Source organism: Rhinolophus sinicus, linkage group LG03 (assembly GCF_036562045.2).
Source record: "Rhinolophus sinicus isolate RSC01 linkage group LG03, ASM3656204v1, whole genome shotgun sequence".
NCBI classification, from domain to species: Eukaryota; Metazoa; Chordata; class Mammalia; order Chiroptera; family Rhinolophidae; genus Rhinolophus; species Rhinolophus sinicus.
In genome coordinates, this window is record NC_133753.1 from 136991486 (window position 1) to 137010371 (window position 18886).

General features: G+C 35.7%; 1 protein-coding gene across 26 annotated transcripts in view; it reads left to right on the plus strand.

Annotated features, from left to right (window-relative positions):
- Positions 1-18886, plus strand: part of MCTP1 (multiple C2 and transmembrane domain containing 1) — a 490830-nt gene that overhangs the window by 415092 nt on the left and 56852 nt on the right. For all 26 annotated transcript variants that reach the window (XM_074328730.1, XM_074328722.1, XM_074328714.1 and 23 more), the window contains one exon: positions 8902-8955. In XM_074328730.1, the coding sequence (XP_074184831.1) occupies positions 8902-8955 (54 nt within the window). The remainder of the gene's footprint in view (positions 1-8901; positions 8956-18886) is intronic.

The following is an 18886-nucleotide window of genomic DNA, read 5'->3' on the forward strand; positions in this document are numbered from 1 at the left end:
GTCTTATAGAATAGAAAATAGAGAATAGAATAGAATAGAATAGAATAGAATAGAATAGAATAGAATAGAATAGAATAGAATACTGGGCCTTATATTAATTTTTGCTCCAAAAAATGTGTTAGAGCTGATTGTCCAGCTGGGGCTTATTTTCGGGGAAACACAGTATGTCATTACCTCTCTTGAAGAGTTGTCGCCTTGTAAGTACTTTTGAAGATGATGGTTTTCCATGACATTAGTCATCCTTGGTTTTGAGCTTGGAGACAAAGACAACAGCAGTGATAGAAAGACTTCCTGTGTCCATAATCCCCCTGCTATGTATATGGAAATTCCACAAAAAATCAAAACTATATTTTTATTAACAAAAAAAAGCAGATGAAGATAAACAATCCTCTACAGATTAAAAGCTTCTTGGTTACTGAATTTTACAGAAATACCATAAATGTGTGCCGTGTTACAGATCACATCCACAGATATTTGAAACAAACGTTTTTCTTGATTAATGTTACACAAATCTCCACCACGCACGATGCATAAACACAAAGGCTGGTGACACTGTGAGCGAAGAACAGGGCATTTCCCTGAAACCGTCATTGAACCCAAAAGCAAAATACTTCTTCCTAACAGCCCCACTCTGGATGTCGACCAAGAGAAGGAGAAAGGTAAACCTACACTAGAATACCAGGCCTGGGCACAGGGACTCATTTTAATAAATCAGAATAGAACATGAAAATGTCAACTTAATCAAGCATTTAAATTTTATTAATCAAGCCTAATTTTTATGAGTGCAAATAATCACTGAAGCTGGACAAATTTGTTCTCAATTGCATCAGAAACATAATTTTAATATTTAATGGACTGATGAATTTAAATGGAGAATTATCTTTATGAAACATGCTCTTCATAATTTGCCATTAAATGAGAAATAAAAAAATCAACATAAATCTTACATAAAGGTTATTTAACTAAATGTTGGTACTATAAATATTGTAAATGCATTATGCACTAATTTAGCAATCACACTGTACACTACATAAAGCTGAAATGATAAGTGGACCAGGTCAGCTTTTCTTAGAATATAGAGCTCTTGTGTTATATTGTGGGAAGCTCACGATAAAACGGTTACAGAGGTTTTGTGTGAGGTTTCGTGAACATTCTTTCCATTCAGGCTTTTATGCTACATTTCACCATTCACCACAGACATTCTTTCCAGTTCAAATGTAGGTCTAAACCTACAAGAGCTGTCTTTTGTGAGGTGATTATTCTTTATCAAAAAAATTTATTATTTATAGAAAGGGAAATAAGGGGGGAAAAAAACTGAAGTTTTCTAACTACTGTGTTTCCCCAAAAAGACTTATCATGATTTTTCAGGATGATGTCCCCTGAACATAAGCCCTAATGCATTTTTGGAGCAAAAATTAATGTAAGACCCAGTCTTTTTTTCGGGGAAACACAGTATATGATTTTTTTGACATTCAAAACATTCTCCTTTTTAAAGTTAGATTTTCTGACATAATGTTCTCAGGCTTCAAAATATTCTAGGCACAAGAAAAAAAAGAAGAAAAATTAAATTAGCCTCAGAATATTTTTCTCTTCAAACGTCCACTTATTCCCCTCACTCCCTCCACTACTCCCAATATATTGCTTCAAATAGGCAGTAGCTGTGAATTTTTGTAAAAAGTGAATCAATCCTAACAGTATGGTCCAAAAGTTAGCTAATATTAATTTCCAAGGTAAATGATTTTTTAAAAAATTCTATTCTTTGAAGGTCCCTAGTATTCCAAAAGTGTAGCATTTTCCTATATTGCGTGTACTGAAGTATACATTTACTTGCAAAAGAACTTCTTGTCTATTGTGGCTTTAATGCTCCCAAACATATCGGATGGGGTTAGATAAAAGTACATTTTTGAGAAGATTGGAGGACATGGTACTCTCACAGAGGTCATAGCAGCTCCTTCTTGCTTTGCAGAAAATGTTTTAAATAGATAACGTAGACTCCTCATTAGACACTTAAAAATGAAAATTCCTTAGGTTTTGAAAATTTGAAACATTTAAAATTATGCCTTTTTTCTTGCAAATTTGTGGCTCTGCAATGGAAATTTAGTTTTATATAGAGAGACTTAAGTACAAATTTCTCTTTTTTATTTAAAATATGTTTATTAATGCACAAAAATGTTTTGCTTTGAAAATATTAAATCTTATGAAACAGATTAGTTGTAAGTCTAATAGTTATTTTTAATGTCATTTCCAAAGCACATTAAAAATTCCAGTTTTTGGCCTTTAGTGTACTCCTTTTTAACCTGACAAATAACATAGTTTCAAGAAACAATTATTGTTTAAAAAGCATATTATAGGTTAATCGTTGACCTATTTTTCCCTACTGAATCAAATTAATATGCAATATCCTTAAGACACTTAGATTAGAATTTTCCCTGCAAGCAAAAATCCAATACATTGTGACGCCTTTAGATGGAGACAGAGTTCAAATAAACTTGAGAATTCCTTTCACAGTGCTTTGTGTAAGTATAAGAATGAACATTTAAGAATACTGAGAAGGAAATACAAGGAGAAATTCATTTAATTGCTTATACTGATTATAGAATTTATATTTAGCCTTTCTTAATGGAAGGGGTTTTCTGCATATTAAGCTGACACTTAGAGAAATAAAAGGTTACATACTCTTGGCCAGTAAAGTGAATTTACTGTCCTTGCACCTTATAGCAAAGCATATTATTCTGCAAATAAGAATGCTGTTGTTGATGATGCAGAATACAGGCTGTATGTAATCAGTGACATGCATCAAAAGTCATCTGATAGCCACATTAAAGCCGCATTTCCTATTAAGAATCAGACTAAATTACAACACGACACTTCCCAGAATGAGCCAAGGAAATGCATTCTGTAAGAAGAAATAATTGTATTTGACTGTAAAAATCAGGAAGTCTTTTAGCAGTAAGTAATAATGCTTTTCTTTTTAGTCTGCCTTCGTTTGTATTGCAGTATATTCAGCCTCACTGGCAAGTCTATCACACTAATTATTATTACATCTAGTGGTTCAGTTATCTTGATGACTACTGTAGCTGAAATACTCCAAGGTCAAATCCTTAATAGCGTGAATCAAGCTAAGCAGCCATCCTACATGCAGTTGCTTTTGAGATATACTAGATGAAACAGTATATCCCAGACCTGTTTATGGGTCTTATTATTCTTTCAAATGTGGAGTAAATTATATGTACAGTTTAATTGCACTATTCATTTTGCAAAAGTTTCTTCTCAAAAATCTTGCAAGGAGCAGGTGTCCTGTTGTGACAATGACAGCACAGCTCTCCTATAGTGATCTTATTGACCACAAAAGTTTTCAGCCTGACCTCCGCTGCTTTCAAGTGATCTGAAATAATCTAAGTGATTATATGCATCTTTTCAGTTCATAGACTTTCAATAATTTCATATGATACTTACACATGTAATAAATCCATTGGCACACAAATGCATGTTCTGCTTGGTTTGTGTGACAGAAAATGGTATAAATGAACTCCAGACCATGTTGAAGAATACCTCTGTCCCCAAATTCTTCTGTATCTCTAGAGTGGAAATAGGCATTAAGTTTGTTATGTATCCAAGTAGCATCTGTACACATTTGGATGTTCTATGAATATGAAATTAAATATGAAACTTCATTCTTTTGTGACAATTTTCATTCTTTAATTTTTGAACATCACAGTTGCACATCTGGACAGCAGTGATTTCTTCTTTAATTTAAATGTGTTGCTTTTTTATCGGCTGTGTTTGAGTAAAGCAATTTGAATTGTGCAACTATTCATTCTGAACATAGCAAAACATCTACTTAATTCAAAGATTATTTCTGAGGAAAAAAAGTAAACTAACAAAACACACTGGTTTGTATCAGCTTTGGCTCCCGAGCGTTTTTGGCTTTATGATACTCGATCTATGGGTAACATAACCAAGATTCTTGGGGTTCCTTTTTGTTTAAATGGAAATAAACTAATGGAAGGCTTTATCCCTGGGAAAATCACAATATGAAGTATTTTAAGAATTATTTGTGAAAGTCTTAACCCCCTCTTGTCACGTTAGTTTTAAAACATGTACCCTAAATTGATATTAAAGTAACAGTAAGCAGTATCCGCTGTTCCATGATGATTTTAATAATGAAGCTTATCTGAATTGACTTTTCCTCATCTTTTCACTGTCTTGATCTTTCTTTTCTGCGTCCTTTGGTCCCCTCACTTATACATCTTTGTCTGGTGGAATAATTATAAACATGTTGTCATATTTTTATTCAGATTTCCAACATCATTATTCAGCCAGATAAATAATGATAAAAATTCCAACATTTTCAGCCAGATAAAATTTTATTTTCTTTCAAATCATAAAGTGTTTAGTTGTCCTAAATTATAATTTAAAGTCAAAACTATTGAAAGAGCTTCTATATAACAATATAAAACATATAGAATCAGCAGATAAAATTGTGCTCCCTTTTGAAAACAGATTTTTAAGTGTACAGCCACATAGTCTATTTAATATGTTAATGACAAATGTTCAGCAAATAGGGAATAGGAAAGAAGAAATATTATGCTTTTTAAAATAATGTTATCTACTGATTCTTTGGCTGTAATGTAGCTGGCATGCTGCATTTGGGGCTGTCTACATGTGTTTTTTGAAATGTCATCTTTATTAGTATTACATTCAAAGGATAGTACCAAGAATCAGTTTCTTTCAAGACCTTCCTCCAGCGTGTGGCATATAAGTCTGTGACGAGCGACATTACAGAAGGTCATGTCACTTTTAACTGCTTGCATTACATCTTTCTGATTTCCCTAGTGCCCTTCCTTTGTTTGATTAATACTACTTGCTTTCAAGCAAGGTATCAGAAAGCATAATTTGGAAAGAGAATTCTAGAGCCGATCTAAGATATTCCCCCTCAAGAAAAAAGAAAACAGAAAAAAAAACTTTGTAAAAATGTATGTTTTCTAACAATGCATTTTTTCGTCACTCTTCAATTTTTTTTATTTTTTTTTCCCCTCAAGGTAATACAACATATGCATTGTTACTAAATTATTGCTGACAAATGTTTGGGCAAGTGGACCTTGTGTACTTGAAAACAAAACTAAGTCATCCTTCTTTGGTTTTATTTGAAGAGGAAAGAGCTGGAATTTGACACTAGGACTCCTTTTTTTTATTTGTTTTCCTTAGTTCAGTGTTAAACTCCAGTACTCTCTTTCTAAACAGTAGGTGCTTTTGAGTTCTCTGGGAAAGGTTGCAATTTTGTGCCGTCACTAAATGCACTTCAGTGACATATACAATTTGTTTTTAAACACTCAGAGTGCAGTTTCTATGTTCACTGCGTTCGAGCAGTGCTCACGTCTTAAAGTACAGCCCAGCTTCTGAGACACTCTTGGCCTTCAAAGCTATCTATTTCATTTGACCATTAAAGCCTGAAAATTAGTTGTGAAAGTGTTATCATTTTAATTGGGAATCTGTATACAGCCCTCTACTTGTGCCCTTGTATGTGTTTCTTAGTGTCAGTGAAATAGGATCCAGAATTTTGTATATCATTAGGAACAGAATGTTTTGCACAGGAAAAAAATACACATAGTTCAATTTCCAAAATTAATGTTTAAAATATTATTAAATTGATGTTATTTTTATTTTTTTGTAGCTAACATTTTTGAGTACTTACTTCGATATAGGAACCATGCTAAACACTTTAAAAACATGATCTCATTGGATCCTTAATCAACACATAGGATATGTGCTATTATCTCCATTTTCCTTAAGTGTCACCTGAGCACAATGTAATAGTGGGATACATTCTGAAGCAGCTAAAAGGCATCACTAGGAAACCATCTGTATTATATATAAATCCTCACTTGTAGATGTTTATGATGTCACATTAAAAAGGCACTAGAGGAGGGGAAAGCCCTCACTAGAGTGCTAAAACACAACACAAAGGCCTCTCACTAACACAACAGTTTTCTGCCAAATGTAAAAGCGAATGGTTCTATTGGGTGGTTCTGGCTGCACGTTTGTGGAGTAATTGTGCGTAGCCTGTTACCCACTCGTGAAAGGTAAGCACAGTTTGGGTTTCACAAATGAAGCCCCTGATTCTGTAGACCACTTTTCATCATTCTTGAACATAGGATGTGGATCAGCTGATTTGTAACATATAAATTAAGTTATTGGTTCATTTTATGGTTCAATGATATTTTGAATTTTAAAAAATCAACTTAAATATAGTGGACATCTCCAAATCCTAAAATAAGGGTTAAATATTTATGGTATCTATTTCCAGGCAAATATTTGAAGGCCTTTTTTATATTTACTTTTATTAATCTACATCATTGATTAGGCATAAGTCTTTCCAGGCAAGCTAGTTTAGTTCTGCAAGATATATGATAGACACTTTACCAAAAAGTGTGTTCAAAGATGTGAAGAACAGATGATGCATTCATCTATTCACTCTATCAACAAATATTTCTTGAACACTCAGTAGGTACTTGCAATCTGCTAGGCACAACCAAACACCACACTGCCTTCCTAGCACCTACAGTATGATAGTAAGTACTGAAAAGGGGAGGCATGTAATGTACATTCTTAACAATAACTTGTGAAAATATTGTTGAAATTTGTGCACAGGAGTAGAAGTATAGTATTCATTTCATTTTCCGTGACATATTTGATAAAGGACTTTGCATGGGTAATTTTTGCAAAAAAAATGTACTTAATCTAATGGATATCAAATCATCATGTGGTATACTTTAAATATATACAACTTTATTTAAAAAAAATAAAATAGATAATGACCAACCTTTAAAAATTACTTAATCTAAATCTAAAATTTAAAACATTCATTAAAGATAAAAAATTATGATCATTTTAAAAAACTTGAGGATTAGGTGAATTTTTCCCCCCCAAACTGGGTAGGAGTTGAGAACTCACTATCTGCTATCCAACAGTCTGGGTGTGAGTTCTAGTTCAGCTATTGCTGGGGTAGGTGAATTCTTTTGATGCAATACAATGTACTGAAATATTATGGCTGTTTTTCCTATTTAAACCTCTATCACAAATAGCCCAATTTGGAATAGCCTGGCATATAGCACCTCAATTATGCATTGTTAACCTATTGTTGTCTGTATACTTATGATGCAACTACTTCAACATTTCAGGAAATTAAGACTCAACATGAAAAATTATCTGATAGTCCCCATTTAAATTCTATTGAATTTGAGGGCTGACATGAGTATAGATGAATTATCTATGTTATTGATTTTGTATTTCCACAGTACCTAGCACTGTGTTCCTTGGACGAGAGGGGTTATAATAGATGCCTACAGAGGGTCTGAATATAATTATAGAGGGAAAGTCTAGAATCCTTCTTTCTTGCTGAACTGAATTGCTTTATATGTTCCCAAAATAAGTGTAAACGCTCACTAGATATTGGAAACAGCACATAGTGCCACTGTATTTCTTTTGAAATATTGAACGTCCAAATGAAAGACCACTAAATTCGATATAAAATAAAAGATTTAAAGTATGACATTAAATTAGGAACACTCTCACAGGTTGTCAGATGCTTTGGGGCATATATCAGTTCATAAAAACTGGAGGTTTGTGTTTGGGATTTTTTTAAAATTAATTAATGCTTTTAGAATATTTGAGAAAAATTATTAGAGTGAGTCCTGACATGTTATCTCAGTTTATGTAACTCTTTGCATAATACAATCTGAGTTGTTGAAATTTTCACTCAATAACTAAGCATATTCCTGTCTGTATCATAAAGCCACATGAAAGAAGGGCTAGCTGTCTCTATCTTCTAAAGTTATAAGCTCTGAGAGAAAGGTTTAAAAATATTTGATAACCATGCTTCTTCCGAGTTTATTCAGAGATACAGAAACAGACTGTGTCTGTATTAGAATTAGACACAAGAATTAGACATTGTATCAAATGGTATAAATAGAATCATAAGTTGTCACTTACCTGAATAACCCTCCCCCAATGTTGTTTTTTTTTAACTTTTGGTTTCCATGGAGAGGGTGTGTGTGTGTGAGTGTGTGTAAAACCATAATACAACACCTGAAATAGGGTGAAGTCCTATTCATAATAGCTGCAGTTACATATTGATTGAGACAAGGGGAAATTACTTGGCAAATCCAAAATATAACTATTCTATTCTGCCGAAATAGGTAAATTAGGAGCCATTAAACACATGTATGCCTATCCACCTACAAATTATAAACATTTGATTATTGAATACATTTCTAATTTTCTTTCAATAATGACCATTCTCATAATGTAATCCTTCTGTAAAATCAGAGATTTTAAATTAGCATATCAGGTAATCTACAAAATCAAAAAGATATTACAGAAATTATCAAGAGTTGACGTTTATACACAAGAATTGAAATTGAAGCCATGAATGATATTGTCAGTTTTATGCCGTAGACCACCAGCATGAATCAATGAACAGACATAGTGTTTTTTCGTAGTTTGCTGAAAAGTAAATTAGAGCAGAGCTGTTTTCTGATTAGTTATCTAGCTCCAAATTTAAAGTGCCTGATTGATATAGACAGCAGAGTAGGTAAAAAGGAGATTTCCTGGTTTAAAGCATCCCTCCAATTAATGTTCATTTACCTTATGCATATTTCAAATTCTTTAAGTTGTCACAGAATATTTCACACAAATAGGGTTCCCCTGACTGGGATTCAGTTCCCTGGTGTTAATCAATTAAAGGCATAGCGTTTTCCTCATCCCTGTCTCTAGATGAAAGTCTCTCTCGGTGCATTTGTTTCAAATGTTAATAAAGTTTTCATTTCCAAAAGGTTCAAAATGACAGAACAAAATTCTCTCCTTTAAGAGCATGAAAACGACTTCTGTTTCTGTCTGCAGGTAGTGGAGGACATGCTAGAGGACGAGGAAGAAGAAGATGAGAAAGATGACAAGGTAATTATCTTTCCCAGCACTTGGGCACCTGGGGATGGGGAAATGGAGACGTGACACTGTTTCCACAGACAGTTAAAAAAGGAGTTGAAGTGTTTGAGTCCAGAAAATTGGACAGTGCTGTTTATCATCCTAACAATGCCACTGTATGTTGCAAAGAGGGAGAGAGGGCTATAAATCCTCTTCGCTTTTGTCCAGAGCTGGGTCAAATATTTTTCTGCCAGGAACAAAAAAAATAATTCAGCTTGTCTGGAAGTTGATAGCTCTCGTGAAGATAACGGCAGTGACAACTGTTTGTGAAGGGCAAAAATTTGTCCTATCTTGAGTAGTACAAATCGGGCTACACTTTGGGGGAAGAGAGAAGAGAAAAAACAGCAGGCTGTATGAGTTGAACATGGATGTTGTCATCTGTAATTTTCAAAGACTTGCTCAGCATAAGAACCCATTGTGTGCAGAGGGCTGCGGAGGGCATTCACACAATCCCAGGGCTCACTGCCCTTTGCCTAGACTTGACTGGGAGCCGTCCGAGAGCCTGTTCAAAGAGGTTCAATTTTCGATTTTTGGTTGGCTTGGGGATGGTGGTGACAGTAAATTACAGCTAGTTTCTGGTACTGCTTGGATGGGCTGTCCCCTGGGGAGAGGGCACCACTGGAGGGAGGACGTAGAATGATCTGGCAACACTGCAGCAGCACCTGGGGTCAGAAGAACAACTTTCTATGGCAAGCAGGATAGTGATGCTGGTTTATCATCATCCTTGGGCATTTCTAGGTCTAAAATCTAAAAATTCCTCGGGTGAGATTGGGATGGGGGAGAGAGATTGTCATTCATTATTTCTACATTGTGCAGCATGTGAAACCAAATTTTGACCTTCACCGGAATCTATCTGAATTCTCTTATAGTGAAGCAGTGAAATTTTTTGAAGAAAGGAGAAAAACAATATATCTTAATTTATGCCCTTGACCTTTGATTGCAGTAGAGATGTACAGTTATAGTCCAGTGTAAGAATTTGTGTGCTGGAAGCAAGCTTTGGAAATGTCAAAAAAAAAAAAAATTCACAGTGATTAGTTAACCTCCCAAATGGTTTTTTTCCTAATATTCAATGCTAAAAGGAAAATGGTCACACACACACACACACACACACACACACACGCACACACACACTTTCTCTTCTAATGCTATTTCACACACTTTAAATTCATAGAGCTTTTATGTGAAATTTTTCTTCTGTACATCATTTAGTCATTAGCGACATCATCAAACATAAACCATCAAAATCTCCTTTCTGCAAAAACACATATGTGCTTGTTTTTAATGTTAAATAACAGGAGCATCCACTTCTGGCAATAAGTGATATGATTTATTGTTAAGGTCAGTTGTAGAGCTGTAGAGAGCTTGTATTTTAACTCAACATGCCAGCTCTGAATCATCATTTCTCTGCTGATAAACACTGAGCTGCCATCCATTTATAGCCATTTTCCCTTGCTTGTTGCTGCTTTATTATTAAAGCCACCATAAAGATCCATTCTGGCAGCGGGCGTTTCCTCAGGAATGTTAATAAATGGAAACCTTTAGTGAAGTCTAGTACTTCAGTGTCTCTGCTTGAAGTTAACCTGTATTTGTTAGCCAGTTAGTTGGTACTCTGTAGCACTAATCTCCACTTTAGGGTCATTTTTTTAATATAGAGGATGTTAGGAGTGGGAAACCCGTAGCATACCTGGTTCCCCAGCTCACCAAAACATAGATGTCAAGTAGAACATGCGTGGTGGAAACAATACCCGATCTTGGGAGTAGCATCTTTGTAATCTAGTGTGTGGTTGTCTGAAATTGACACCCCCTGTCTAACACATTTTCAGATCTAGTTACCAAAGTTGATTGAAAGGGAGTGCTTAAATTACTGTGTGAATTCAACTGTATTCTTCTGTGCAGGATGCCAGCAAACAGTGTGTTTGCCATATGAAAGGATTGTGAGCTGATTTTCATAAATCCAACCTTTTATTTGAGTGCTATATAAGGAAGTTTTTCTTTTTTACTCATAAAGCAACTGATAGCATAAAAATCATATCTGAACAGAAAGAAAATCTCAACTGTAACAATTTACAATAGACTTTAGGGGCTTACCTAAATAGAGGAAAGAATCTTGGAGTGGATGTTTTGAAATATAAAGTTTTTACTATAAAAAGTGGAAATATATAGGATCCTTTCAATTTCTATTTACCAGCTTTCATCTCTTAACTGGCTCTCGCAGTGGTAAATGTTGTAAGACTTGGCTATCAGTGTGTCTAAGTGGGAGAAGGGTAATTTCCTATTTTAAAAAATTCATTGGTTCCTCTATTTAAAGTTTGTGTATAGAGTCACGCGTAATGGAATTTCATGAGCAAACAAATGTGTGTTTTGCCGTACGAGCAGGTACTGACCTCTAGCTCTCATTATTCCTCTGTTTTCTCATATGGTATAATAGTGGGATCAGGTCAGTGGGTCCTCTTATAGGATAAAAGTAAAAAAGATTAATAAATGTGCCAAAGCCTCACTTTAATTGAACCTGAAGCATATGTTGCAAGTATGTAAAATATGTCCCAGATGTTTCACCAGGGCTAGTGTCTTAGCTTTCCCTGATTACCACAAGGCACCTATTAGTCCTATAACCTTTGGACTTGGGGGTAAATGGGGTATTACGGGGCACAGAATCACAGCACCTGTTTTCCATTCAGCAAAGACCCCTGGCAAGCTTTGCCTAAGCCTATCCATATGTTTTCACTTAGCAGATTGTTGGGCGATTATGAAAAGTGTCTTTCTTTAGAGCCAGCATTGATATTAGTCACTCACAATGAAAGAGCAAGTCATTGGCTACTTGACAAGGTCTGTGTGGGCATAAACTGAAGTCGTTTATTTCATTTGAGCTTGGAGTGTTTTCCCTCAGCATAATTATATAGATGGTATAAGAAGCTGAAGCAAAGATTATAATTATTTAACACAGTATTTTTGTAATAGCTTTTCTTTACTGCTGACTTGAGAACGCTGGAAGACTTGGGTTAAAGTTGATAAACGCTAACTCATGATTTACCTGGATCCCCAGATCTTGAAATTTTGCCCATGACGGCCTTTTGAGTATTTTTATGTGAGTTCTTCCTTCTTACTGAACAGCTAACTAGTATGCAGGTGAGGGTTTGTGATCCTGAGACTTTTCCTTCATTCCAGAATCCATTGATATTTGCTGAAATCTAAAATGAGGTGGTTTTTCTCTTAATCCAATTCTAGGGTTTTCACAAAAGTAGAGAACATGGGTTTTAAATGGTGAGTCTTAGTTATGAATCATTGAGTGGTTAATATTTTCACTTATCTGCATTATGTAGTTAGTCCTATTACATGTTAAGCTGTACTGGAGATGAAAGTTTTCCTGTGTTAAATGTTAGGAAGACACACTGCATTCTCAATGCCCTTTGCTGTAGAGAGCATTTTCTCAGCCCTCAACCACAAAGTCACAGTTTGATCTGATTTTTGACCTGATACAAAAATTCTGCCTTTGTGGCTAATAGGCTATCTTAGTAAATAAGGCTTCGCTAAATTACCTAGGTGGAGCTATCAACAAGCCATGTAATAGTGTTTTTCACTATGCTTTATATGGTACAGTGGTCAATCTGCATAATCTAGACATCTAATTAATGAAGATCAGCTTTCGTTTTGTAGCTTAAAAAGTTGAGGCGTGCTTCCCATGGTGTGTCCTGCCCTCGTAATAGAATCCAGCTGCAATATCAGCAAGCAGAAGGTAGAAGCAGGTTTTCCTCAGGAAAAGCATGGACTCATGCATGGCAGTCTAGTAATGTTTATTGGTAAAAGATATGAAAGTACCCAGGCATTTATGCTTACATTGCTTCTCCTTTTTCCTTCAACCGTTATGTCAAGGTTACTGTGTGTCAAGGTAACTAGATGCAGCAAATGAAACATAGCTGCGTTACTTCAAAATACGCGGATTGTTTGCTTTAATTCTCGAAATCTGTGTTCTCCAGTTTGATTCTCCAGCCCTAAGCATGTATATAATATACCCAAAATGCATATGTCTCTGCATCTCAAATCAACTGTGAGAGATAAAAAGAGATAGGAGAGCAGATTTTAATCTGACAATATGGCGTTTTCTGGTTCTATTCAGTGAAATAACTGCATGGTGGGGAAACAGATCAAAGCTTTATAGAAAGGCAGGGACAGAAGAGACAAGAAAAATAATTCTTTTAAAAAAATCCTAACTCACACATTTAATTGTAATACCATTGTATCAGTTCATCAGTTTTCTATTGCTGTGTGACAAATACCACAAACTTAGAGGCTTAAAACAGTACACATTTATTAGCTCTCCGTTCAGAAGGTCAGAAGTCCAGGCATGGTTCAACTGAGTTCTTTGCCCAGAGTCTCACACTTAAGGTACCAGTGAAGCTGAATTCTCATCGAGAGACTCTGCAGAAGAATCTACTTTCAAGCGCATTCAATTTGTTGCTAGAATTCAGTTCCCTGCAGTTAGAAGACGGAAGTTGTTTTCTTGTTGGCTTTTCACTCTTCGTGGCCATTTCCATGGCCCCCTCTGTCTTTATATCCATCAATTGGGAATTCCCTTTGTGTCAGGTCTCTGTCACACTTCAAAACTCTCTTCAGAAGAGCCTAGTCCCTTTTAAGGACTCACCTGATTAGGTCAGGCCCACCAAAGATAATCTACCTTTTGAAAAGTCATCTGTGCCATATAACATAATCTAATCATGGGCATGACTATCCTATCATATTCCTAAATTCCCTTACATACAAGGGAAGTGGATTATACAGGACATTTATACTAGGAAATGGGAATCTTGGTAGCTGTCTCATAATTCGGCTTACTACACCCATCTAGAACCACCTGTGCTCTAGAACAAAAACAGAAAAGTCTTTGTGTTTCTTGAATATATTTATTGCTAGTCTGTGATATAACTATCCTACAACAAACAAATGAGGAAAGCCTTCCTGCTTAGACACGTCCTTTCAAAGATTATAAGGAAACATCTCACACCAGAGGTATGTATAAACTGAGGTATATCTTACTGTCATGGTACAATATGTTCCACGAAAATGGATTCTCCCCTCGAGCCTCCAGAAAGAAATGCAGCCATGACCACATCTTGATTTTAGCTCAATGAAACCCATTCCTGACTTCTGAAGTGCAGAACTGTCTGATAATAAATTTGTGTTAAGCCACTAGGTTTATGGTAATTCATTACAGCAGCAATGGGAACTAATAACAAGTGCCTACCAACTGCATTTTTATTCTTCTCAAAAAATACTATATTTGAAAGTACTAGATCTGCGCTAATATTTCCTTGTTATCTTAGTTCCACTCTTCTACATAAATATGGCTACAGGTTCTTCATTCGATATGTAAATTAAAAACAGTACCTAACAGATCAAATATTTTAATACAATTTCCCTCAGTTTTTATTTCAGAAAAGCTTGTCCGAAAATGAGAGTGGGTTACTTCCCATCTCTAGTGCAGCTGGTTCCTTTCCCATTTAAGAGCCTGTTTTATTAATTGGTGAGTAAAGTATCAAGGCATGGTTAGCTTCATTTTTCAATAGAAAAGAATTTCACTTCCTTAAAACATTTGTTCCATGCCTTAAAATGTTTCACTCTACAAAGCTCCAGGGCAGAGGGTATTAGCCTTATTTAGGTTACAGATCCTTTGAATCTAAAGAAAGCCATAGACTTTCTCCTCAGAAGAAAACAAAAGCGCGTGCACACACACACACACACACACACACACAATCATTCCATTTTTTGTAATGAAAATTGAATTATTTTAGAGAGACTATAAAGTATCTTTATAAAGTCATATCTCTATTGCGCTCACCACCTTCCTCTCGGCATTAATGCTTATTTTCCTCAAACACATAAAATAAATGCAAATTTTGTAAGCAAAATTAAATTTAATTCAGCTCAAACATAAGCCTTTACAAGAAGGCTGATGTTTGGCTTTAATATTGAAATTATGGAGTGGTTTTTGACACAGCAATCGGCTTGTTATTTTTGACATCTGTTTGACTATGACTTTTCAATTTCATGGCAGTGAGGGTTTAAAACACTGAGTTGGCAAAAGAAAACAGTAACAAACAAAATGGGAGCTGCTGTGGCGCTATGAGATGAGTGCTAGGCATTGTGGGATTCCTAAAGTTCTCCAGAATCCTTGTTGAATTCATATTGTATCAATGAGATTGTCTTTTGAAAATTCTGCATTGTTAGAGCTACATTATTTTTTAAAAGAAAAGGATTAAATATTCATCATTCCACATTAGGTCATTGGAGGCAAAATTAGTGTTCAAAGAATTACATCTAATGATTCCAGCTGTCTGCAGGTTTCTATCTGTAAACAAATTGGCACACTTTGTCACTCCTTCCTCTAGTTTGCAGAAGCACTTATCCAGCCTTGGAATGTTTAGGTAGATACCTGCCTGCGACATGCCCTTTCAGTGTGGCAGTTGAGCTAAAAGAATTTAAATGGAAAGATTTACCTAATTTGGCAAGAATAGCCATCAAATAAACAAACACTACTTTTTGCTGTTGCGTTACTCTAATAATTGGATTCCCTTTGCCTCAAAAAAAAGCTTTCATTTGATGGTCAACCAAATGTTTCAAGACAGGTCCTCTGGAAAGCTAGTCAACTTCTGTATTGCAGCAGTGAACTTCCTCTCATACTCCCATTTCTTGACAAAACCTCCTGAAATAGCAGCATGTCAGCCCTGGCTCTCAGGAGGTTGACAACGTTCGTAGAAATAGACACAGTTTTTTCAGGATCGCTGGCAGCGTCGCTGACACCAGCTGACACCACTGTATGTTGAGATGAGGAGCATGTTTCTTCACCAAAGCAGTAGAACCAGATGTGTTGCCAAGCATCACAGATGCTCCATCTGAGCCCAGAGTGCCAAGATTTTTATTCTGCCTCAAAGTTTGTTTGGCAAAGAAATTCTTCACCATGTTAAAGAAATTGACTCTGCAGATTCTAAAGGAAGTTCATGAAGTAGAAATTATTTCTTGATTATAATAACTTGCCAACAGGAGTTGGCTATGCAAATAACGGTATCTGTTTTCATTAGATTACATGAAAAGGGAAATATTAAAGAAATACCAGAAATTCTCAGAGTGTTATCATTTGATAGAAGAATGTGGCTTCACCAAAATATTTCCAGTGGCATGTAGGTTATTTTTCTTGGTGATATGATGAACTTAATACAAGTCTTTTTTTTCTTTGGGGCAAATCCAAAGCTGGGTAAAGGGCCAGTCTTTATAAAGCAAGATGTCTTTATCTTTTAAAAAAAATCTATAAGGTCTAATAGATTTTCAGAGTAGGCAGCCATAGGTATTCCCTCAATTTTATTGGTTCATGGTTCAGTTGGCCAGATTCTTACCATGCAAGAAATACTGTACTTTTATGTTCCATAACACTCCATAATTAATATAAAAACAATAGATATAAAAACTTCATGGTACTATTTTTTCTTTGAAATTTTCCAACTTTAGCTAGCCTCAAAGTAAACAGATGTATTTCTGTAATCGTGCTAGCAGGGCGTTTTCTTAGATGTCTACCAATAGGAAACTATTCTAGAGGTCTTAACATGGTAGTGACAATGGCACCTGTCTGTTTACCTTCAGTAACATCTTTGGTAGACTGCCTTTTGTTCAAAACACCCTTCCTGCCTGCTGATCTCAGGCTTAACCAGGTGACGCACTTGGACTAACTTATGCCGTTCCAAGCAGAAGGTTCAAGAGCCATCCTTGGCTCTGCCATCTCTCTTTTCCTTCTGAAATACAGCTGGAACTGTCCACACAGGAGGTTGTCCTTCAGCCTGAGTTTTGGAATAAAGGTGACACGGAGCAAATCCGTGTGGACATGTAGTGTTAGCAAAAAATGAACCTGTGTTTTTACAGGCGTCTGTGATTTTGAGGTCTTTGTTCCTGCAACATAGTGTAGGCTGATACATACAGCATCCCATTCCATACCACTCTGTGAGAATCAGTGTCTGAATATTATAATTTGACATGAAACATGATTTTTTTATAAAAAGTAATCAAAGTTTCAGAAAGGATTTCTATTTATAGTATATATGTATTTTTTCTTTCTGCATTCACAGACCTACTCCCACCTCTTGAAGCCCAATTTCAGATACCATTTGTTATTGTGTCTCTCTAATTGAAAAATGATGCTTTTTTCCATAAACATATATTGAGGGACAAGTCACTGAGTAGACAAAGATAAATGACCCAGTAGGAGCCTTTCAGGAGTCACTGTCTGATGGGACCCTTGGTTATGTAAACTAATAATTATAATGCAGTGAGAAAATGTAATAAAGTCATGAACAGTTTGGATGGGAAAAACGGGAGGGTGACTATTTTCAAAGAATTGTCAGCAAATGTTGCACCGAGGAAAAGGCATTTAGTTTGGGTCTCAAAGGATGAGTGAGAATGTAAGAGGAAGTGTGATATGGTAGGAGCATAAAGCACAGGGGTGGCATTGGAGGTAAATGACACTTGAAGGTAAATTTAAGATTGAGAAGGCTTTACGCATCATCTAAGGAATTCGAATCATATTCTCTAAACAATGAGGAATCAAAGGTAGTTCTAAAGTAGAGAAGTGTCATGAAATTTGTGCTTTAAGGGAAAACTTTGGCAATAGGGCAGAGGGTGGTATAAGCAGGAAATAAAACTTGAAGTAAGGAAATATGCTAGGAGTTGCTACAGTAGCCCGGGCAAGAAATAGTGGCATCATGCACTTAAATAGTAATAACGATAATAGAAAGAAACAAATCTGAAAGGTATTTTTAATAGTAAATGTAATAAGATTGTTGAAAAAAATTATGTTGAACAGAGTAAGGGAAAATTTAGGGTTGTGGATGACTGTGAGATGCCTAGCTGAGATATCCTTATATTTGTGTAGCACTTCACACGTTGCAAAGTATAATACTTTCCCTTCCTTACCTTATTTTATGTTCACAGTAACTGTGTGTTGGCTTATCAAATATCGTTCCCATGTTTCAGTACCAGAAAGATTACCTTGGCTAATGGGGATGTAGTTAAGATTAGAAACCAGATAATGTGACTAAAATGGAGAAGTAGTTGAGCCTAGAAACAAGTTATCTAATAGAGAAGTAGCTAAGTCTAGGATTTAGGTGACTTGTCTGATGGTAAAGAAAATGAGATCAGGAAACAAATCCTCTAATTAATTTTTCTTCCCAATCATGTTGTAGCAAAGCCTGCTAACCCACCTAGAGAGGACAACCAGGGCAATTGGAATGCCATTTTGCCATAACCATAGCCCATTCTGTTCTGTATCAACAGAGAAATATGCCTATCCCACCCTCTTTCCCCTGGGCACTAGGTCTTGGGAGAGTATTTGGGAAAATGATGGCAATAGGTCCATATACAGTGCCTTTTACCCATTTGGTGTGCTTTCAATAAGTCAGCACAAATCCAATGTGGAAGCAAGAAGTGTCAATATAAAAGGCGGTAAAATATTTTTAATGCCTCAGGGTTGGTTCAGAGCAAAAGGTATATAGTAACCATGCTTGTTTTGGCTTTGATCTAAGAATCATTAGGAAAATATGATACTGGAGGAACATGGGTCACTTGAGAAGCAGCTACTATTGTCACTGTATTTTAGATGAAAAGACTGACACCTCTGAGACATAAAGTAACTCACTGAAAGTCACAAAAGAAGTGGAACAACCAAACTTCAAACTCTCATCTGTCTCCCTCTAATGCCACCATTTTTGGCATAACAATCTCCCACCCCACACTCATACACACATAAATTAGTGATCTAAAGCAATGACTTTCCATTCTTTCATTGGATTAAATGGGCTCACTTGGGCAGTTCTTGCCCTAATCTCTCATGTGGTTCTAGCCAGATACTTGAGACTGTGGTCGTCTA